General features: G+C 45.7%; 1 protein-coding gene across 2 annotated transcripts in view; it reads right to left on the bottom strand.

The window, feature by feature from the left end:
* CTIF (cap binding complex dependent translation initiation factor) overlaps window positions 1-23,708 on the bottom strand; it is a 79,954-nt gene that overhangs the window by 28,802 nt on the left and 27,444 nt on the right. For both annotated transcript variants that reach the window (XM_078786742.1, XM_078786743.1), the window contains 4 exons: window positions 16,854-16,923; window positions 16,670-16,752; window positions 15,366-15,622; window positions 4,850-4,956 (listed from right to left, as the gene is read on the bottom strand). In XM_078786742.1, the coding sequence (XP_078642868.1) occupies window positions 4,850-4,956; window positions 15,366-15,622; window positions 16,670-16,752; window positions 16,854-16,923 (517 nt within the window). The remainder of the gene's footprint in view (window positions 1-4,849; window positions 4,957-15,365; window positions 15,623-16,669; window positions 16,753-16,853; window positions 16,924-23,708) is intronic.

Here is a 23,708-nt window from a genome sequence, read left to right as displayed (position 1 = left end):
TTTCGTTCTCTGTATTCCCAGTCTTTTCACCCATAGCCTACTTCCTTGTGTAAATCTCAACTCATAAAAAAAAAAAAAACTAAAAAAACTAAAAAAAAACTTTCCTTCTCTGTTCTCATTCGTTTATTCATTCTTATTCGTTCGTTCGTTCTTCGACCACGTGTTTCTCCCCCATTTCCCCAGATAGTTTTCACTCATTAACCTTCAATGTTTACACTTTACCCTCAAGTTATGTATTCCGTCATATTTTATAACACCTTTTTCTTCTTTAAAAGGCTGCTTTCGACTTGCTCACCAAATCAATTCATCCAAAAAAATATATCCATCTCCTATAGTGCCTTTTTTCTACATTCCCTAAACTCTCCTGCACTCCATCCTCCATCCAGCGTCCTTAAACGTATTTTTAACTCGAAGGTCACAAGAAACTCATTTTGCAATAAATGTTCGTTTCCCATAAATCGTACACTTTCAAAAATCCAATCTCACCCCTCCCCTCCAAATCTTCCCCATAACCCCTCCCCTCCAAATCTTCCCCATCACCCCTCCCCTCCAAATCTTCCCCATCACCCATCCCTTTCAAATCTCCCCCCTTGCCCCCTCCCTCCTAAACTACCCCCTCACCCCTCCCCGCCAAGACGCCCCCTCGCCCCTCCCCTCCTAGACTCCTGCCTCACCCCTCCCCTCCAAATCTCCCCCATATCCCATCCCTTTCAAATCCCTCCCCTTGTCCCTTCCCTCCCAAACTCCCCCCTCACCCCTCCCCTTCAAATCTCCCCACCCTCATTGCTTCTCAATTTCCCCCCTCTCACTCCCCCTCCTCAAAGCGTCCTCCCCGCTTCTTCCCCCTTCAAACTCTCACCTCCATCTCCCCCAACCTTCTGCCTCGCTCTTCCCCCTCCTCAAATAACACCTCATTGTGGCTCACCCAATCACCATCAAACCTTTTGTCCGCCCCATCCTTCCCTTTCTCCGAGCTATTCTGAAATCTCTGACACACCTTCAACAGCTCTCCCTACCTCTTCCACCTCTTCCACATCTTACCCTACCCCTCCTCCCCCCTGTTCTGTATCTGATGCTCCCCCTTCCTCTTCATTAACGGTATGGACCTCAAACATCCGGGGCCTTCGTTCAAACTTAACTGATCTCTCCATACAGGTTGCTTCTGTCAAACCAGACGTGATCTGCTTAACAGAAACTTTCCTCCTTTATGATGTCTCTGATTCCATAGTATCTCTCCCGGGCTACTCCCTCCTCCGGTATGATAGACCTGAGCCTCGTCCTGGAGGCGGGGTTGCTATCTTTATCAAAAACTCTCTTCCTCACTCGCCCTGCACTGCACTCTCTCCACCTCACCCCCAGGAATACCTCTGGCTACGGCTTCCCCTTCGCTCCCACCTCTTGTTCATATGTGTGTTGTACCGTCCACCAAACAGTGATGACTCCATCTACATCTCGCTGTCTGATGATATGGACCAACTTCTATCTACTCATCCCAACTCTCTCTTCCTCATATGTGGTGATTTCAACTGTCATCATGCCAGTTGGCTGGGTGTGGGTACCTCTCTCACCAGCCATGGCTCCTCAGCAAAGGACTTCTGCGACTCACTGGGACTGACACAATCTGTCAATTTCCCGACCCGGATCTCAGTCAACGGAACATCTTCTCTTCTGGACTTGGTTATGACTAACTTCCCTGAAAATGTCTGCTGCTCTTCTTCTGCTCCGATCGGATCATCTGATCATGTCCTTGTTAAAGTGGACATCTCTCTGACCATCCTCAGGGAGCCTGCTCAGCGTAGACGAGTCTGGCATTTCACTCAGGCCAACTGGCACGGTCTTCAAGCAGCCATCAATCATCTGGACTGGTCTCCCATCTCTACCACCTCTGACATCAACTCATCCTGGGAATTCTTCCAAAGTAAATTGCTCTCTCTCATGCACAGATTTATCCCATCTCGTCTTCAGTTGTCATACCCTTCCTCCCGTCCATGGTACACGGAATCTTGTGGTGAGGCTGTTGCCCAGAAACAACTTGCCTTCGTCTCCTGGAAAGCAAATCCAACGGAAGGAAATCTCATTTCCTTTCACAAAGCCCGAAACAAGTGTGTGTCCACCCTCAGGAGAGCCAGGAAACAATATCTCTCCGTTCTCAAGACCGAACTCTCTTATCTGTCTCCCTCTTCCAAATCCTGGTGGCGTCTGGTCAAATCCGTTTCTGGTGTTTGTTCCCCCTCCATCCCCTCCCTTACCTCAAACGGCTACACAGCTGACTCCGCACGTGAAAAAGCTGAATGCCTCAACTCTGTGTTTGCCTCTAAATCTTGTGTCCCAAACCCATCCCTCTCTGTACCCACCATACCCAGTCGTACCCTGCTGCTCCTGGACTCCGTGTCCTTTCCTTCTGACAAGGTGGAAAAGTTTCTGTCAACCCTCGACTCTGATTCTGCAACTGGACCCGACGGCATCAGCCCACGGGTCCTAAAATCCTGCTCTGCTGCTCTATCTCACCCTCTCTCTGTTCTCTTCACCCTCTCTTTTGCTCAAGGTCAACTGCCATCTGCTTGGAAATCAGCCAACATCACCGCTTTGCACAAAAAAGGTGCAAAAACAGATCCTAGCAACTACAGACCAATCAGCCTTCTCCCAATTATCAGCAAAGTCATGGAATCCATCATTGCTTCGGATATGAAATCTTTCCTCTTCTCCAATGGCTTGATCTCCGATCATCAATTTGGTTTCAGACCAGGTCACTCTACTCTGGACATGCTGCTTCTGCTGTCTCAACAATGGATGGAGGTCCTCAATGCCAAACAGGAAATTAGAGCTGTCTCCCTCGACATATCACGTGCCTTCGACACAGTCTGGCACCCCGCTCTGCTCACCAAACTCTCCTCCTTTGGTATCCATGGAAATCTCCACGCATGGCTGGCGGACTTCCTCTCTAGTCGTCGTCAACGTGTGGCCCTGAATGGGTTTCTCTCATCTCCTCTTCCTGTTCAGGCTGGAGTTCCCCAAGGCAGTGTTCTGGGCCCCGTGCTTTTTCTGGTCTTCATCAATGATCTCTCTGACTCTCTCGAAAATCCTCTCTATCTCTTTGCTGATGACTCCACTCTCTGCCGCTCCATTCCTCTTCCCTCAGATCGGCAGTCTGCTGCCTCCTCACTCTCTGAAGACCTGGACAAAATCACAGACTGGTCAAACAAGTGGAACATGTCTTTCAATCCTGACAAATCTCACACTCTTACTATGTCTCTCCGAAAAGATCGACTGGACAACCCTCCCATCTACTTTCTCAACAATCCTCTCCAAGAAGTTCTGTCGCTCAAGATTTTGGGTCTCACTATCTGCCATGATCTTTCTTGGGAAAACCACATTTCCAAGCTGGCCTCCAAAGCCAGTCGCCGACTGGGCATCCTCCGTCGTGCGAAGTCCTTCCTCGGCACACCTGAGCTCCTCACCACATACAAGGCTTTCATCCGCAGCTCAATGGAATACTGTTCTCCCCTATGGGCCGGTGCTCCTGCCTCACACCTAGCTCGGCTTCACGCTGTTGAAACCAAAGCTTTCAGAATTATTGGAATCTCCCGCGATGAAGCTATCTCTGAGGGCCTTTCACTCACTCACCGCAGGCAGGTAGGTGGTCTTTCTGTCTTCTACCGACTCCTCTCCGGCCTTGCACCCCCAGCTCTCTCTGTGCTCTGTCCCCCAAATATTCCTACAGGTCGCACAAGATCTGCCAGCAACCCTCTGATGGTTAAACTGCCGAAATCTCGGCTCTCTGCTCACCTTCACTCTTTCATTCCTCTTTTCTCCCGCCTCTGGAACAAACTCCCTCACTCCCTTCAATCCCACTCCTCCCTCCAGGTCTTTAAAACAGCTGTCCACCACCATCTCTTATCTTCCCCCATCCAAAACCTTGATCTTTTCTACCCCCGCTAATTCACCCCAGATCCACCTTGTTTTAAATTCCAACTTCTTTCCTGGAAGTCCTGGCAGTGTCCATATGTTTTATACCTCTCCCACCGCCCCCTTCCCACGCCCCCCCCCCCCCCCAAAGCCCTCGCCCTCTCTCAGATCTCTCGATGTCTCCATGTCTCTCGGTCCCTGCTCTCAAATGTTGTGTTTGTGTCCTTCCCCCTCTCTCCCCATCTTGTCTACCGCTCCCTATGTTATATGTTTTATGTGTCGGTTTGTCTTTCTGTGTGATTAATGTTCGCTCTTTCACGAGCCTCGATCTTGTATACAAAAAAAAAAAGAAAAAAAAGAAAGAAAAAAAAAAAAGACCAATGCCAAAAGCAGTAGACTACCGCCAAAAGCAGTAGCCCAACACCAAAATCAGTAGACCAATGCCAAAAGCAGTAGACTACTGCCAAAAGCAGTAGACCAATGCCAAAAGCAGTAGACCAATGCCAAAAGCAGTAGACTACCGCCAAAAGCAGTAGCCCAACGCCAAAAGCAGTAGCCCAACGCCAGAATCAGTAGACCAACGCCAAAAGCATTAGACTACAGCCAAAAGCAGTAGACTACCGCCAAAAGCAGTAGACTACCGCCATAAGCAGTAGAGCAATGTCAAAAGCAGTAGACCAATGCCAAAAGCAGTAGACCACCGCCAAAAGCAGTGGACCAACGCCAAAAGCAGTGGACCAACGCCAAAAGCAGTGGACCAACGCCAAAAGCAGTGGACCAACGCCAAAAGCAGTGGACCAACGCCAAAAGCAGTAGACTACCGCCAAAAGCACGGTGCAGTTGGCAACTATGATTATGCCTTTCTATTCTTTCAAAACCAAACAAAGCTCTAAGATAAAATTAGAAAGTGATATCGGAACAGGGGAGAGATGTTTGGAGTCACCATGCTGTTAGGTTGATGCCGAGAATGTTGACCGTGTCGCTCCCACGGGGGTGTTTGTTCCCCATCTGGCCTTGCACGCTCAGAGTCTCCTCCTGTACGCCAACTTCCTGTTTGAAACAGAGGACGATTGGTGCTGTGATATTAACTTGCAAAGCATTTATGAACTAGAAAGGCACTCAGTAGAGAGCATACCTCTGCCTGGTTGCCCATATCACTCAATGGTGAAGAATCACTTTAAAAATTCGACTAGCTGGATCCGGCTCTGGATCTTCACCAAAATTGAATCGATTTTTCCTCGTCACACACACCTGTCCAACAAGTTTCGTCCAAATCCATCCATAACTTTGAGATATCCTGCTATGTATAGTTTTTGGCACAATCTCCCAATGGTGAAGAATCGCTTCAGAAATTCTCGTAGCCGGATCCGAATCCGGATCTTCACCAAAATCGAATCATTTCGTCCTTGTCACATACGTGAGATCTCTGCCAAATTTCGCCCGAATCAGTCCACAACCTTTTGAGATATTTTGTTCACAAACGCACAAACAGACAAACAGACAGACAGACAAGGGTGAAAACATAACCTCCATCCACCTTTGGTGGTGGAGGTAAATATGCATTAGAGTACTCACAACAGCTGTTCACCACCATCCCAGGTCATCCCCCATCCACAACCTCAATATTTTCTACCTCCATCAACCCTTCACAAGCCAACTTCTTTCCAAGTTTCCGGTTTTTCCTTCCTGAGAGTTTGTGGTTATTTCCATCTTGTTCACATCCTGCGTCCTCCACTGGCCCTCATTCCCCCCCCACATCTTATTTCTCCAGTCTCCTTCTGTTTTGCCCCTCATCCCTGCTGATGGCTTGGTCTCCCCACCATTCCCTCTCTTTCTACTGTTCCTTTTGTTCTGTTACGTCATGATCCATTCTGTGTTCTAGCTTCTCCACAACCATCGACACTGTATACAAAAAATAAAGGTAGCCTTTCTGCTCACACCCACTATTTTCACCCTCTATTTCCCCCACTTCTACAACTGCCTTTCTGTATCTCTCCAAATCCACCTTTCTTTCCAATCTAAATGGTGGTAATCCATTGCCCATTCATGTCGACCTCCAGACAAACTTCAGTCTTTTCCAGCCAAACATTACTTAACTGATTCACTTCACATATTTATATGACAAAAATAAATAATGGAAACATTTGGACGCCACACCAGTTAGAAGTTACGTGGGTTCCTGTTACCCAGGGGGCAAACCCCAACTTTGAGGGGAAAGCAGACACAGGATGTTATAAAAGGTTGTGACCCAGACGTGAGATCGCGTTCTAGGTCCAGAACCTTGACAACGAGCTGCAGGGAATCTGTGCACAGCCCCTAACGGGCATGACCGTGCCGGTATCTGCAAAAAAGCACATTGTGATTACTCATGAATGGATGAACTGAAAGGCCAGAGCGACTTTTACTTTATAGCCCCAATTTCACCCCAATTCCACTTTTTTGAAATACCAACTTCTGTCCTGGAAGTCTTTGGTGTCCTTCTGTCCTGAATACCAACTTCTCCCTCCCCCCTCCCCCCCCTTCTCACGCCTCCTCCCCCCAAGCCCTCTCCCTCCCACACATCTCCCTGCTCTCAAATGTTGTGTTTGTGTGCTTCCCCATCTCTCCCCATCTTGTCTTCCGCTCCCTCTTTTAGATATTTTGTTTGTCTGGTTGATTTGTTTGTGAAGTAAATGTTAGCTCTTTCACGAGCCTCGATTCAGTATACAAAAAAAAAAAAAAAAAAAAATTTGCGAAATAATTAAATAGCCAAATTTGCTTGTAGTTTTATATACACATCTGTGTAATTTTCTGTGGCTATGTTGTTACCCTGCGCTCGCGAAGCGAAAATCATTTTCATTTTCTCGGCAACCGTTGGTCCGATTGACGTGAAATTTTCAGAATATGTGCGGCTCCTGTATAATTTTTTTAAATAATAATTATAACGGCATAGGTCACGTGGTGCAGACGCCATCTTGGAGAAAAAAAATCAAAAAACGCTGCACCTCTATATCTCCAAAACCGCTCCATGGAAAAAATTGAAACATGGCTCATTGTCAAGTACTGCCCTTGGGGAATAAGATATGTTAATGATGATGTCATTGATGCCTTCGTTATGACGTCATAATTCGACAAGTACAAAACTTATCAGGTCATTGTGAATTTTTTTTTCTCAGAAACTGTTGGTCTGATGGGCACGAAATTTTCACCATAGGAGCACCTCCTCCTGTAGAATATTTTAATGATAATCATGACGTCATAGGTCATGTGGCACAGGCACCATCTTGGAAAAACCGAAAAATGTTGCACCTTTATATCTCCAAAACCACTGCATGGAAAAAATTGAAACATGGCTCCTTGTAAAGAACTCCACATGGGAAATAGGTGTTGTTAACGATGACATCATTGGTGCCATAATTATGACGTCATAATTCGACAGGGACAACGCTTAGTCTGATCAGTTTGAAATGTATTGAGCGTGATCTATGCAACAATTATATTAGAGAATATAAATTAATGATGTCATCGTTCACGTGGTCTGGCAGCCATATTGGATCAAAGAAAAAAAAAATGTTCAAAAACAAAAGAGTTGGGTCGCAACAAGTTGACTGCGCAGGGTAAGTATTCTATGAATACTATCTAGTTTTAGTTGTTGTACAGTGTTGGGTTTTTTTGCAGGTGACGTTGGCAAAATGGCAAGTCAGCCAGTTAAATGAGCGTAGCAGTACGGTTTGTCCTTAATGGACAAGACGAGATGCGAGGTGGACTAGATGGACGAGACGTGAGGAAACACCCACTGACTACACCAAGTGGATCAAATGCAGCGGACGGGATGTGAAAGGGCTCAACAATATCCAGGCCACAAACAAAGACAGGCTTCTTGTCTTGTTGCCTGTCTGCATTAGGAAAAGGGAAGAACATTGAACTACCCAGACTTCCTAGAGCTGGCCGCCCAACCAAATTGAGCAACCAGGCAAGAAGGACCTTGATCAGGAAGGTGACGAAGAACCCAATGACCACTGACAGAATTACAGAATTCCTTGGCTGAGATGGGAGAACCTGACGGATGGACAACACACTCAGCAGCAATTCACAAATCTAGGCTTTGTGGGAGAGTGGCCAGACGGAAGCCACTACTGAGAAAAAGGCACATGACAGCAAACCTGGAGTTTGCAAAAAGGCATGAGAAAAACTCTGAAAGGATGAAGCAAAATATTATGTGGTCTGATTAGATGAAAATTGACCTCTGGCCTGAAAACCAAGTGCTACGCCTGGTGGAAACAGAGCGCAGCTCTTCACACATCTAACACCATCCATACCGTTGAGCAAGGTGGTGGCAGCATCATGCTACAGTGATGCTTTTCAGCGGCAGGGACTAGGAGACTTGTAAGAATAGATGGAACAATGAATGGAGCCAAATACAGGCAATTCCTTGAGGAGAACCTACTTCAGAGTGTAAAAGACCTTAGATAGAGTGTGGCGAAGGTTTACGTTCCAACAGGACAATGACCCCAAGCATACAGCCAAACCAACACTGGAAGGAATGGCTTCAGAACAAGAACGTGAAAGTCCTTGAGTGGGCCAAAGCCCAGACTTTAATCCCATTGTGAATCTGTGGAAAGACTTGAAGATTGCTGTTCACCGACGCTCCCCGTTCAACTTGACAGAGCTTGAGCAAATCTGCAAGGAAGAATGGGAGAAACTCCCCAAATCCAGATGTGTAAACAACAACAACAACAACAACATGCATTTTAAGGCCATTTTCCCTGCTAGAGCGGGGGTTAGCCTTGCGGTCCCCATGACAATCTTCTCCATTTTTCCCTATTTTCTGCATCTCCCCTTGTTAACCCCCTTACCCGCATTTCTTCTTCCACCATCTTTAGCCAAGTCTTTCTCGGTCTTCCCCGTTCTCTACTTCCTTCTACATTAATTTCCATCACTCTTCTCAACCAGTCACTTTCATCCTTCCTCAACACATGATCAAACCATCTAATGTGTATAAGATGTGTAAACCTGATACAGATATACCCAAGTAGACTCAAAGCTGTGATCAGTACTAATGGCGTTTCTATGAAGTATGGCCCGAGGGGGCTGAATACTTATGTAAATTAGATATTTATGTATTTAATTTTCAATTTTATCAATTTTTAAAAACATGTTTTCGCTTTGTACTTATGGGGTACTTTGTACTACATATTTAGTGTAGATCAGTGACAAAAAAAAATTCAATCCATTTTAAATTCCGGCTGTAACAACAAAATGTGCAAAAGTCAAGGGGTATGAATACTTTTTGAAGGTGCTGTATGCAGCAACCCTGCTAAAAGACTTGCCGGAACTTTGGGTGAGGACTGCACCCAAGAACTATCTTCCAATCCAGAGTATTGCAGCCACACTGGGGCCTGCACAATGTCAACCACTGCCATTCGTACACAGTCTAAGTGGGCATGACACCACCAGTTACTTATATTTTGTTGGGAAGAAAAGACAACATAAATCCAGAGCAAGACAACAGAAATCCCTGCACTAGAGGTGTTTGGAGATCCAGATCAAGGTCCAGCTTGCATTACACCCGAGGTCAGCAGCCAAGCAAGGGCTCTTCTGGTTGCTGTCTATATAAACAAAAATGATGACTTCATGGGTGTCGAGCTCAGTATGGTGAGGATGTACAAGTTCCCAAACAATATGATAAATCAACACTGCTAAAGCTGCTGCCACCTACAGAAGACATCTGTGATCTGCATTTATTCAACATCTGTGACAAGCAGCACTGGCGAATGTGTGGCCAAGACCGCACATATTAGCAAGCCGAACATAAAACCATGTCAAGACTATGGGTGGACTCTGGATGATGGCAAGTTTGTACCAGTGCCATGCACACAACCAGCCAAGCCACAGCAGATGACAAAGACAATACCCTGTGGGGGCAGAAAGGGCTGCAACAGAGACTATTGGTGCAACAAGAAGAACATTCCCTGTTATATTGTCTGTCATTGGCAGGAGTGCCAGGGATCCAGGAACAAGTGCATTCGAGCACGGTGCACTGCCATCTTATGAAAGGAGCAGTGAATCAGGCAGTGACAACTAATAGTTCACTCAAATATACAGTGGCAGCACTTCCCTGTGTTTTTATTCATCTTACGGAGCCAGGTACATTTGATGTATGTATGTATGTATGTATGTATGTATGTATATATGTGTATGTGTATATATATATATATATATATATATATATATATATTTACGATTTTTAGAACCTTCACTAGTAAATTTTAGTAAATGTTTCCCTTATAAATGATCCCCTGTAAATATCCCCATCATTTGGCTTATTAAAGATCGCACCCTAGTTAGTCCATGTACAACACGTAGAGAACCATAGGACCTCTCTGTAGTTATTTCATTATTATGTGTTTCAGTTAAGGATCTGTTCCCAATAGTTGAATCTGCGGTGCATTAATCAAATAAGATAGGCCCCTTTCAATTTCCCCAATCGTCTCACCCGCTCTTAAAAGTAGCAGTAGGGCGGCGTTCGCTGCTCCTTGCCTTGATTCGGTTGTTGGCCCCAAACCGCCATTGCGCACGTGGTCTCAAGCCGAGGAAAAAGAGGGCGGAACCACAAGAACAAGGTGTGGCACGTCGACTCGTCATCAGAGGTGGAGCCAGCGAGCCCTTGCCGGCCAACCAGCGCCGAGGTGAGCCGACTGGTAGGCGTGTCATCGGAGCCGGCGGCTTGATTTCTACACGGACAATAAAAGCGGCTGCGAGGGACTGCTTCGGGAGATGAGTGAGAGGGATGAGTGCGTCAAGAGATCAAAGAGGAGAGCTGAGTGCGAAGGATCATGAGGCAGAAGAGTGGGTCCGCTGACATTACGCCATCTATTCACGTTGTCAGCCCGCGTGAAACGAATACGTGCAGCTGCCGCCGGGTTTCGCCTCGAGCCCGGAGCGTGGACTGGAGCCAACCTCGACGCTGCGCACCAGCCCAGACCTGCCTGCCCTGTCACCTGCCTGGACCTTCTTCTCCTTCCAGCCATTCCTTCCTGCCAATCCCTGTTCGTGTGAGTCTGTTCATTTTGTCTGGGGTATAATATAAGACTGTTTTAAGGCTGCCCTGTGTTCTGCTTCTTCTTCTTCTCCTTGTAAATACCCTTCTTTCGTTTCCTCTTGTAGATAGTAAATAAACCTGTGTTCTTCCTTTACCCTTTTTGGTTATTTGGCTTCCTCTCATCCGGTCGCTTTAGTCTTTTCCCCATTGAGTACCTGTGGCGCGATTTGGCCAACTGCTTTATAGTCGGGTTTAGTCTCTTGCTAACGGCCTGAGTCGCAGCTCGCTTCGCTCGGCGTAATCCAATCACGCTGCGGCCCAGGTGGGAGTATTTCCTCGCTTACGGCCGGTGGTAGTAATAAGGTATTAAGACAAATTGGGCTTACAACCCTACTTACCATCGACCGGAAGTGACGTCATACCCCCAGGACCGGTCGGACGGCCAGCTTAACAGGACAAGGGGATTAACCCCCCCTTGCTAACGGGAGTGCCGTCCCCCGGATCCGTAACAATTGGTGTCGAGGAGTTGGGATTTGGACCCGTAACAATTTTTTTTTAACATCTAAAAAATTTGGTCAAAATTTGGAGTGGCCGAAATTTTTATTAACATCTAAATTTGAGTCGTGCCATGGATAGTCAAGATGGTCGGATGCCGGTGGGGGAGATAGAAGAGGGGTTAGAGGCAACCCAGGACCCCAGTGAGGCAGTGGGAGTAATGTAAGAGGGGGTTGGAGAAGGTGTAACAGTGGGGGTTGCAGGCGCACAAGATGGCGGCGCCTCGCACGTGGTCGCGGCAGCCGAGCCCGAGATGCCGGAGTACATGCGAGTATTTATGATGCAGATAATGGCCAAGTTAGACACCCAGAAGGACGAGACGAAAGACCTGGGAAACCAAATTGGGGGCCTAGGAAGCCAAATTGAGGGGTTAGACAATAAATTTGAGGGGTTAGACAATAAATCTGAGGGGTTAGACAATAAATCTGAGGGGTTAGACAATAAATCTGAGGGGTTAGACAACAAATCTGAGGGGTTAGACAACAAATCTGAGGGGTTAGACAACAAATTTGAGGGGTCAGACAACAAATTTGAGGGGTTAGACAATACATTTGAGGGGTTAGACAACAAATTTGAGGGGTTAGACAACAAATTTGAGGGGTTAGACAACAAATTTGAGGGGTTAGACAACAAATTTGAGGGGTTAGACAACAGGTTGGAAGGGCTAGAAGGCAAATTAGGAGGCCAATTGGAGGACGTGGGTAGTCAAATAGGGGAAATGAAGGACGGGTTAATGGGGTTGGAAAATAGAATGGCCGCCCAGGAGAACCAGATGGAAGGGGTGAAGAATGGGTTAACGGGGCTAGAAGACAAGATGGGAGGCAAATTGAGGGAGATGGGGGAGCAATCCACCCGGGAAATTAAACAGATGGGGGATCAGATAGACGAGGTAAAAAACGGGTTGGAAAGTAAATTGGATGCCCAAAGGAATGATTTGGAGCAGATGAGGGTGGCGTCTACCAAAGAGATGGGAGAGATGGGGGAGGATATAAGGCGCGGAGTGAGCGAAGAGGTCGCGGGAGTACGCGACGAGGTAAAGCAGGGTGAGGAGCGCATGGAGAAAGAGGTGAGGAACAGCACGGCTAGGTTACAGGGGGGCATAGAAGACCTGACGCGGGGAGTAGAGCAGCTGACAGTGGGACAGAAGGAGCTTAGGGAGCAGGTGGAAAAGAACACGGCGGTAATAGGGGGGTTGAAGGTGACGCAAAAAGAGATAAAGAAGGAACTAATAGCGACAAAGAAGGAATGTCAGACGGTACATGAGGGACTGACGATGAGGTTAGAGGAGGTGGTAGAGACAATGGAGATGAAAGAACGGCAAGTCAGGACGCACATAGAAACGACCAAGGTGGCCTTAGAGGAAGAAATTGAAGCGGCGCACCGGGAAGTAAAGGAGGTGAAACAGAAGTTAGAGGAGGTGGAAGAGGGGGTAAGTGAAATTAAGAAGAGATGGAGGGAGACTAAGAAAGAGATAAAGGAGGAGGTGATGGAATTGGTGCAAGGTCTGTGCTCACAGCGTGATTATGTGCTTACTGACCAAATAAAGAGTTTACAGGTGGCGGAGGAGAAGAGAAGGAGAAGAGGCGCCGAGGTGAGTGGCGATATGCTCGGAAATGTATATGGTGTGAGGGGAGATTCAGCGAGCTTGGGTGTTGGTCTTGACCCGGGCGTTCGTGAGAGGCCGCTGGTGAGGTGTGCGACTGGTGCAGAGTGCGTGGAAAGAGGATGTGTGCAAGGATGTCCGACGATGGGGAGTGCGAGAGGTATTGGCGAGCAAGGGTGTGCGGTGGTGATTGGGTGTGTGCAAGAATGCACCCCCATGAGTGGTACGGAGTATGTACCGGGAGAGGGTGCGCAAGAAGGTGCGCGAGAAAGGTGTGGAACGGAGGGGTGTGTGAGGAAAAAGTGTGCGCCGAGGAGCGAGTGTGCTGTCAAGAGCGAGAGTGAATGCACGACAGATTGTGGTGGCGAGAGTGACACGGAGTGCGAGTTGGTTGTGGCAAGTGAGAAAGAATGCACACCTGGAATGGTTGAGCGTGTGCGGGAATGCACACCTGAGTTGGTGGTGAAGCACGTGATTGGGTGTGCAAAAGAGTGCACACCCATGGTTGTCACAGAGGATGTGACTGAGGAGTGGGCGTGAGGAGGTGTGTTGACGAAGTGTGCGAACGACGAGTGTTCGCCGGGGTGTGCGAGGAGGTGTGCGGTGGTCAGGTGTGTAACAAAGTCTGTGAGCAGAATGAGTGTACCTGGGTGGTGTGTAAGAGAAAGTGCAATAACAGAGTGTATGGAGGCACCTGGATGTGAGAGTATGGGAAGAGTCGCGTGTGGATGTGAGCATGCGAGTACGGCATCGACGTTGACCGGAGCAGCGTTTAGGCTGACGGATAGTCGACGCCAACCCTCGGTCCGTGCCGGGCTTTGTGTACTGCGGGAACCGGCGAGGGTCATAATCACGGCGGTTTCAAAAGAACCGCCGTGCGCGATTCCGTCCGGGCCCCGCCCTGCACGGTCGGTTCCGCGCTTTGCTAAGCAGAGCGGGCGGCCCGGTTCGAGGGAAGGTAGGAGGGGTCGGAACGGCGTCCCCTTGTGGTTGCGGCGTTCTGGCCAGGCAAGATTGGGCCATCGGGCAGGAGACCGAAAGGCTCCGCGCCGAGGTGGACCTCAGAATCTCGGCCCGATGAAACCTCCTCCCCTGCATCGAGTGCCGGACGGATCCAACCGCAGTAGACGAACCACCCGCATTCATTGCTCGGCTTTGCGAAGCCGCGCTTTGAGAATGTAATTTCCCGCACCGAGGCTCGAAGTTTAATGGACGATGGTAGGGATAGTGAATTTGATTGGCAAATTTGATGAGTAAAAATGATTGGCAGTAATGATTGGCAAAAATTGGATGGGCAAAATTGATAATGGGAGATGCCCGATGTGGAGGGATGGCAACTGTGCAGGTGATAGATATACGCATCTCGCTACAAGAGATTGGTGCCAGTGTGTGTGTGTGTGTGTGTGTGTGTGTGTGTGTGTTTCTGTGTGTGTGTGCGTTTCTGTGTGTGTATGTTACTGTGTGTGTGTGTTACTGTGTGTGTGTTACTGAAACTGAATGAAACTGAACAAAACTGTCAGCTGAAGGAGCAAAATAATGCCATTGTCTTACAGGAATGGTTTATTAAATTGCAGAAGCATAGGCTGATACTTCGTAAGCAGTTTGTGAGTGTAACTTGCATGGGATAGGGTGTCACTCCACTGCATCAGAGTTCAGTGTACCTGCGATCTATTTTTAAAATTCGCTCTAAGATGATGGACACAGAGTGCATAAATCATATTCCCGTCAGGAAGTGATCCATTTTTACCCGGCTAAGCCGGGTACTTTTGCGAGTAAAGTAATACAGAAGACAAACTGACAAGATTAGGTAAAACATTTTCAACTTGTGAATGTAGAAAATAAATGTCTCAACATTGTATTCAGAAATGACGAATAAATACACAAAAAATGTCTTTTAAATCATTATTTAATTACTTGCCACTACCTGCCTTGCTTTTAGTGTTGTACATGGTGCAGATAGATAATACCTAATTTATGACACATTTGGGTTATTAGAAACCTGTTTTATACTTGAGAGGCACAGATAAACCAGGATCGCTGATGACCACAAAAAGCGCCTTTTAGCAGATACGGTATGTTGGTTAGGGGCTGTCCACAGATTTCCTGCAGGTTGTTGCCAAGGTGGTGGACCTAGAATGTGATATCAGAGGTATATAGATTTAATTTATGGGTCACAACCCTTTATAACATCCCATGTCGGTCAAACTGCCATTGCCCCCTGGGTAAGTGCTCATGTTTATGCACTATAGTGACATCTTTATAGCAAAGCAAATTCCTCACCCGTATCTCCTCGGCTTGTGTACCTTCCTCCAAGCCGCTTTCCTTGCCAGCCACTGCTGGACCGGTCAGGCTGCGGCAGGCTCCAGAACGGCGGAGAACACGGCTGTGTCCGGAGTCCCTGAGGCTGGGGGCCCACTGTCCTTCCAACTGAGCCTCTTCGTCCATGTGGCCGCTGCCAATTATCCCTTCGGTCTACACGTGGGGTAACAGTTGCTTCCCCAGTTCGGCAGGCTGGGGGACGATATGGCCTTTGGTAGCTGCAAAAGTAAACAGGTAAATAGAAAAAATTCAACGACACAAAGCAAATAAATAAAGCATGCTTGGAATAACGCCAACAATGGCTACCAAGATGGCCTGGAGATACACACACTCACCTTTGAACTGTCAAGCCTGGGTAGGAATCTCAACTAAACTAGAAACCGTCACCCTGGGGTTTCGTGTGTAGGGGGAAGTGTCAATGCGTCATTGTGTCGCCCTCCATCAGAAGGATGATAAGCCTGAGGATTTGTCTGCCATCGCTGGTTTTTGATCGACGTTAAATATTCCAGGGTATTTCATCAAGATCAGGTGAGGCATCACCAATACCGAGCAAATGACAAATTACTGCCTCTTTGTCGGACGCCAGGGACAAATGAGCCGGTTCGTAAAAAGTCTTGGACCAAAACCATTCCCTGGCTGACCCAACCAGGTGGGAATAATCGAGGCTGTTAAAAGTCGGAGTTAACCATTAAAAGTGGTAACAATCTTTGATTAAAAAAAAAAGAAGAGAATCACCAAAGCTACGGAAAGCCTAATTATTACCTCCGCCGCCGAAGGTGCATGGAGGTTATGTTTTTACCCTTGTTTTTGTCTGTGAGGACGTCTCAAAAAGTTGGGGACGGATTCGGTGGAAACTCGGTGGACAGGGTGGGGTTGTGACAAAGACGAATCGATTTGATTTTAGTGCAGGTCCGGATCCAGATCCAGCCTGTCATTATGATGCAAAATGTAAACTCTTCGGCCTGGCGGAGGTATGCCGAGTGCCGTTCTAGTTCATTATGTAAAATGATGATACTTCCAATAAATGAGGATACTTCGGTTATTTGTACAAATCGGTCCGACACAACTTTCATTGCCATTTTTGTGGCAATATAATAATTATTTATAAAATAAAAGAATCCCTCCATTTAACATATTTCAGATATCTTGCCTCCTTTGGTCAATCATAAAATCTGGCATGTGTGACAACGAAGAATCAGCCATCGTACAATTGGTTAGTTGCAAGCAACCAGAAGAGGGAACAAGCCAACACCAGAAAACTATACCTTTTTTCTGAACGACAGGATGGGCTCTCCCCTTTAACCTTTTGGTCTTCTCCATCGCAAGGGTATAACGATATCTCCACAGCCTGCAAATCACAAGTCATTTGGCTATTTAAAAACAGAAGATAATTTCCCAAGCACACAGTTCTTACCACACAAAATGGTCTAGTACAACGTATTAACATACCTTCTGTGGAGGACAATTCTTGACATTGTTTGTGGAACTATGCTCGACACCGGGGAAATGCCAGCTCGACCTGAAAGGAGAAACGGACAGAAGCAAAACTGATAAACTTTCAATGCTCATGACCCTCGCCTGAGGAGAGGGTATTGCATTTGAGTCCGTTTGTTTGTCTGTTAGTCCGCACAGAATAAATATGATTTTCTCTGCAACTGTTGGTCTGATTGACAGGAAATTTTCACCATAGGTGCAACTCCACTTGTATAATTTGTTTATGATAATTATGACGGCATACGTCACGTGGTTTGGCCGCCATCTTGGGAAAACCGAAAAACTTTGCACCTCTATATCTCCGAAAGCGCTGAATAGAAAAAATTGAGACATGGCTCATTGCAAAGAACTCTCCATGTGGAATAACATATGTTAGGCCGAAAAATATATATTGCTGGTCTCTGGTCAGACCAAAGTTCCAGAATTGATGCGGCGATGTGGTTTTTTTTTTTTGGTTTTTTTTTTTTGAAAAGCATGGATTGCACATATAAAGGTGTTTTTTTTGTGTCCTCATGCCTTGCGGTCCTCCTCATCTGCTGTGGCGCCGTCCAGAGAGAAATTAAAGACAGCCAATGGGACTGGTAGGCCTTTTTGTAAATAACAAACACAAGCTTGTTATTTTAAAATGTATTTATTCTGAAAATCATTAAGTTCTTCAAGCATATTATAGACTGCCATTTCGTTCTCGAGATCGCCTCGCCGTTCTGTCAAACATTCCAATGCGTCGATCGCGTCAACACTGCGCATGCGCAAGTGGTCTAACAGGCGATTGCTGAAGCATTTGAATGCTGAAAAAACCGCGCATGTGCAAATGACTACACCCCTGGACCAATCTTTGTGTACGGGATGACACGCTGCATGTGTATCAAAGCCGCGCATGCGCAGATGGGCTGTATGTTGTTATTCAAATCGGCGCATGCGCAGCTGGGCTAAACGGCGAACGTGGAGGCGCTTGAATCCATGCCGATGTCTCACACGATCTCTTCTCCCAGTCCACCAGATTATCAGACACTTACAACTTCATGACAAACGAGATAGGATCCAGGCCTAACTAACGAGACCACCCACAGCTCTCTTGGCCTTCTGGTTGCTTCACACGAACCCGCCAAAGAACGTCGTCGTTTCAATAAATGACAATATCCAGCCGATTGGATTCATGACGGCACGGCACACAAAACTACTCATATCTTTGGAACGGCTGGTTGGATTTGGACAAACTAAACGTAGTTTTATAGGGGAGAACCGTGCGCGAACGTCGATACTGAGTATTTCCCGAGATAGCGCACCGGCCCGGCAACAACAGGCGCGCGCTGTTGTAGGCACCGTTGGAAATAATAATAATTTAAAAAATGTTGATGCGCATGGTCAAAATCGATGCGCGTGCTGACCAGAGACCGGAAATTTTTTTTTTTGGCCTCAGTGATGTCATAGGTGCGTCTATTATGACGGCATAATCTGACAAGTACAAAACTTCATCCGATCAAGATGAAATTTGAGCGTAATCTAGGAAATTAGTGGAGAAAAAAAAAAGTAACGATGACGTCATCGGTCACGTGGTTCGGCCGCCATATTTGTTTTAACACAAAAGCCTTAAAAACCACTGAAAATACATCCTGGCGAGGGTTTGAAATCTCCGATTGCTCTTTCTTGTTTTAAATTGAAACAGGCATTCAAAAGTAAAACTCTAAACTGTGATGTGTGTCGCAAGCAATTGATAGCTCACATGGGTTTGCAAAACCAACAATCACAGAGGGAGAAGTAAAATAGAAAACTAAAATAAAAGTAAAGTGACCCGTGAGCAAGATGAACTCCGAGAATGAGACAACGTTGGCAGAATGTACAAGAAACCGTCACTCATACAGAACGAGCCAAAAATAAACCGCGTGCGAAACAGCAGAGACAATCTAAGATTTAGTAATGTTTTCAGGTTTTTTTTGTTTGTTTTGTTCCACGACAAACCAAAGAAATACAAATGTTGATTCCAAACGATTTTTTAATTTCAACAATTTTCTGGAAGAAATGGTGCATTAAAAGAAAAAAGTACAAGAGTGCCAATATTTTTGGCCACGACTGCATATCACTTTTCGCCTCATCTCTCAGTGGTGAAGAACGACTTCAAAAATTAAATAATTCTTGTATCCGAATCTATATTCAGATCTTCACCAAAATCGAATCGATTCGGTCTTGTCACACGGCCAATCTGTCCACAAAGTTTGGTCCAAATCCACCCATAACTTTTTGACATAGCATGATATACATTCACATGAAAAAGTAAGTACACCCCATGTAAAGTTTTGTCTTTTTCAACATATTTCAACATACAGCTATTTGATCTTCATTTCAACAATATTGATAGAACCACCTTTCGAGGCCATTTTTCCCCGCAGAGCAGGGGTTGGCCTGCTTCGGGCACCGTGGTCCCCTTTTTGAAGCAATGTTTTGTGGCCGGATGCCCTTCCTGCCGCCAACCCTGATGGTCGCCTCTTGCGACACACAGGGAATTACCAGTGAACTGGTACTCAATTTTCCGACCTCGGATGGATGACAGGCTGAGTCAACCCCCCTGGCGTTAATTCAATGATTGACCGGGATTCGAACCCAGGATGCTTGGATCCCAAGCCGGCACCCCAACCGCTAAGCCAACACCAGGCTTCAACAATATTGATAGATAAAGGTGATATAATATAACAAATATCAGGAAACATTTACATTTTGTAGTCCATTTCATAATTTAAATAAACATAAATGCAAATTTCGCATGTGGAAAAAGTAAGTACACCCCATGAAATGTTTTTAAAAATCTTTTTAGCATATGTGGACATATCAATATTTTATCTTCATTTAAACAGTATCTATAGATAAAGCTGATCTAATTGAACAAAAAACAATGAAGAATTGACTTTGCAATAATTTATTCAACAAAAAATTAACAGAGATGCCATTTCCTTCTGTGGAAAAAGTAAGTACACCCTTGGCTCTAATAGGTGGTATTGCCCCCTTTGGCAGAAACAACCTCAAGTAGACGTTTCTTATAACTGTCCACCAGTCTCAGACATCGACGGAGAAATTTTTGCCCACTCCTCCATGCAGAATTCTTTCAGCTGTGCGATGTTTGAGGGGTTTCTTGCATGCACAGCTCGTTTCAAATCCCCCCACAACATCTCGATGGGATTTAGATCCGGGCTTTGACTTGGCCATTCCAGAACCCTCCATTTCGTTATTTTCAGCCATTCCTTGGTGGATTTACTGGTACTAGGGCATGCCCGTACTATATATATATCTAAAATTATATCCCCCCCGCTCTATTTACATGAAATGGTTTGGTCCAAAGCGAACGGCTTGCGAGTACGGTGACAATCCCCCCCCCCTCTATTTACATGAAATGGTTTGGTCCAAAGCGAACGGCTTGCGAGTACGGTGACAATCCCCCCCCCTCTATTTACATGAAATGGTTTGGTCCAAAGCGAACGGCTTGCGAGTACGGTGACAATCCCCCCCCCTCTATTTACATGAAATGGTTTGGTCCAAAGCGAACGGCTTGCGGAGTTTGGTAAAGAAATCGCCATAGCTCGGTAACTACTTGTCCGATTAATATGAAACCTTGAAAAGGCACATCCTCAGGTCCCCAGCAATATACCTGGCAAGTTTCAAGTATATCGGACCCGTGGTTGTCGAGAAACAGCGGTCACAGACAAACATACAAACATACAAACATACAAACATACAAACATACACACAGAGATTACTGGAATTATAGATAGATGTTTAGGGTCATTGTCATGTTGCAAGGTCCACCTTCGGTTGAGCTTCAACTTTCCGACAGATGGCCTCACATTATCCTCAAGCACCCTCTGGTACAATGAAGAATTCATAGTGGAATCTATGATGGTGAGCTGCCCAGGCCCTGATGCAGCAAAGCTGCCCCAAACCATAATATTTCCACCACCATGCTTTACAGTTGGTATTAGGTTATTAGTCAGGTTCACTATGTCAATAAATTATATTTCGTTCAAAATCATGGTAGATTAGCAAACCTATACATTTTTGGAAAGGTTATAGCATAAGGAAACTAAAAATCAATGTTTACATTTGGAGAGATACCTGTATGGCGGCCATTTTGGATTTTCAAAATGGCCACTGTAAAATACATATTTTGCTCTATTTCTGCCTCTAATTACCCTAAAAACTTTTAAAAATATACTAAACCTATATTTTCAGGGACAAGGAATCCAATGAAAGTATCAAATTAGTGCTATGGGGAATGGTAAGACACGAATCAAAGGTTTTGAATTGCAAAATACTGTCTTTATATTCGCGATAAGTTGCATAATCAAATACATGTTATCATTTTGTACAGGCAGTTAATAACATCAAAATGTGTCACAATAATTCATATCACCAAACATACACAGGCAGTCAGCAAAATCATATATACACATGCAGTCAGTATAACTTCACATCTACACAGGCAGTCAATGACAAAATATACACAGGCAGTCAATGGCATCAAACATACACGATTACAGAATATGCCATTTGGAGTTCGTCATCACTGTCCTGTGTGTCGTATCCGACAATATAGTCCACATCGTTTTCACAGTCCGTTCCACACAAGCAAAGGTCGGTCAAATTGATGGGCAAATCGAATTGGTTGAATGGTCGATCGAATCGAATTCGATGAATCGAATCGAATCGAATCGATCGAATTGGTTGAATGGTCGATCGAAGCGATTGGTCGAATGGTCGAATTGGTCGAATGGAATTGGTCGATTGGTCGAATCGGCAAATGTAAACATTGATTTTCAGATTTTCCATGTAATAACGTTTCCAAAAATGTATAGGTTTGCTAATCTACCATGATTTTGAACGAAAAAACATAGTGAACCTGACTATATTGTGGTCAAATGCTGTCTTTGGTTTTCGCCAAACATGTCTTCTGGTACTGTGGCCAAATAGCTCTGCCTTTGACTCATCTGTCCAGAGCACATTGCTACAGAAGTGCTGGTCTTTGCCGAGGTGTTCATTGGCAAACTTTAGTCTTGCCCTGATGTTCTTTCTGGACAGCAAAGGTTTCCTCCTGGCACACCTCCCATGTAGATCAAATTTGTGCAGCCTCTTTCTAATGGTAGACTCGTGCACTTTGACATCAACAGTGGCAAGAGCTACCTGTAGGTCCCGTGATGACATACTGGGGTTCTCAGAGACTTCTTTCAGCATCTTGCGGTCTGCTCTCGGGCTGAACTTGCTGGGGCGGCCTGGCCTGAACAAGTTGGCAGTTGCTTGGAATCTTCTCCACTTGTAGATGATCTTCCAGACAGTCGAATGATTGATTTCAAATTGTTTGGAGATCTTCTTAAATCCCTTCCCAGACTCGTAGGCATCTATAACCTTCTTTCTGAAGGCCCCAGAGAGCTCTTTTGATCTAGGCATGGTGACGCCACACATTTCAACAACAAAGAGCAAACCAAACTAAATGTCTGAGATTTAAATAAGACAGGTTCCTCCAAGTTCCTCTCTAACGATGTTCTAATCACTTGCACCTGAGCTGGTGCACCTGATTCTAATTTTAGGTATTTGAAGTATTGATAAATGTAGGGGTGTACTTAGTTTTTCCACATGCGAAATTTGCATTTATGTTTATTTAAATTATACAATGGACAACAAAATGTAAATGTTTCATGATATTTGTTATATTATATCACCTTTATCTATCAATATTGTTGAAATGAAGATCAAATAGCTGTATGTTGAAATATGTTGAAAAAGTCAAAACTTTACATGGGGTGTCCTTACTTTTTCACGTGACTGTATATCAGTTTTAGCCCTATCTCCCAATGGTGAGGAATCACTTAAAAATTTCTAGTAGCTGGATCCGGATCCTGATCTTCACCAAAATGTAATCATTTCGTCTTTGTCACATACCCAACCAACCTCTCCGCCAAATTTTGTCCAAATCCGTCCACAACTTTTTGAGATAACTTGTTCACAGACAGACAGACAGGGGTGAAAACATAACCTCCATCCACCTTTGGTGGCAGAGGTAATTATTAATTACTTGTCTCTTGAGGAATGTCAGTGTGTTTTGTAACCCCAGCTAGCAACGACCAGGACTGGGTGTATAGGAAGCTCCTTGTCGCCCTCATCCCCATATCTGTCTCTTTTCCCTCTGTAATTAACACAATCCTTCCCCATTGGCATCTCAGGTGCCATAGAGGGGATAGAGCCAGACAAGGAGGCCTGAGTCGGGGCCACACTATGCAGCCAGCTGATTGTGCCAGACCCCAGATTTAGGAAGAATTTATAAGGGCGATGCCAAATTCATAAGACGAGGCCATCAGGCTGACCAGTGGGTAAATTGGTCATTGGGACCACTGTAGTGACTTAACAAAAAAAACTGAAACATGTCTTTTGATTATGTTCTCGGGTTTAGATTCCCTCCTCCACTCCATGCGAGTGTTTGCCGCTGGTAGAAACAAAATAGCGTAATTGGCACTAAAGAGGACCCATCAAGTCCCAAATTGTTATATCAGGGTAGGTGCCACTCGGACACCCTCTCAAACAGCGAGCAGAGTAGGGCCCCATCACATCAACCCGCAAGTTTCCCGGCCACATCATCATTCCCTCCCCAGAGGCGAAACTGCATTTGAGATGGCTGCTCTCCCCCTGCTGCCAAACCACCCACTGACATCTGCAGCCAGCCATCAATACCAAGCTGCCAGCCTGGAACGGGCATCGCTGCTGCCAAACTGCAAGACAAGCCTGTGTGGTCTTTATTGCCAAAAATAAACTTTTGCCCTGGTCTCAGACTTT

This window comes from Myxine glutinosa, chromosome 11 (genome assembly GCF_964187855.1).
Source record: "Myxine glutinosa chromosome 11, kmMyxGlut1.1, whole genome shotgun sequence".
Lineage (NCBI taxonomy): Eukaryota > Metazoa > Chordata > Myxini > Myxiniformes > Myxinidae > Myxine > Myxine glutinosa.
Note: the sequence above shows the minus strand (reverse complement) of the source record. Positions and strands in the feature narration are given on the sequence as shown.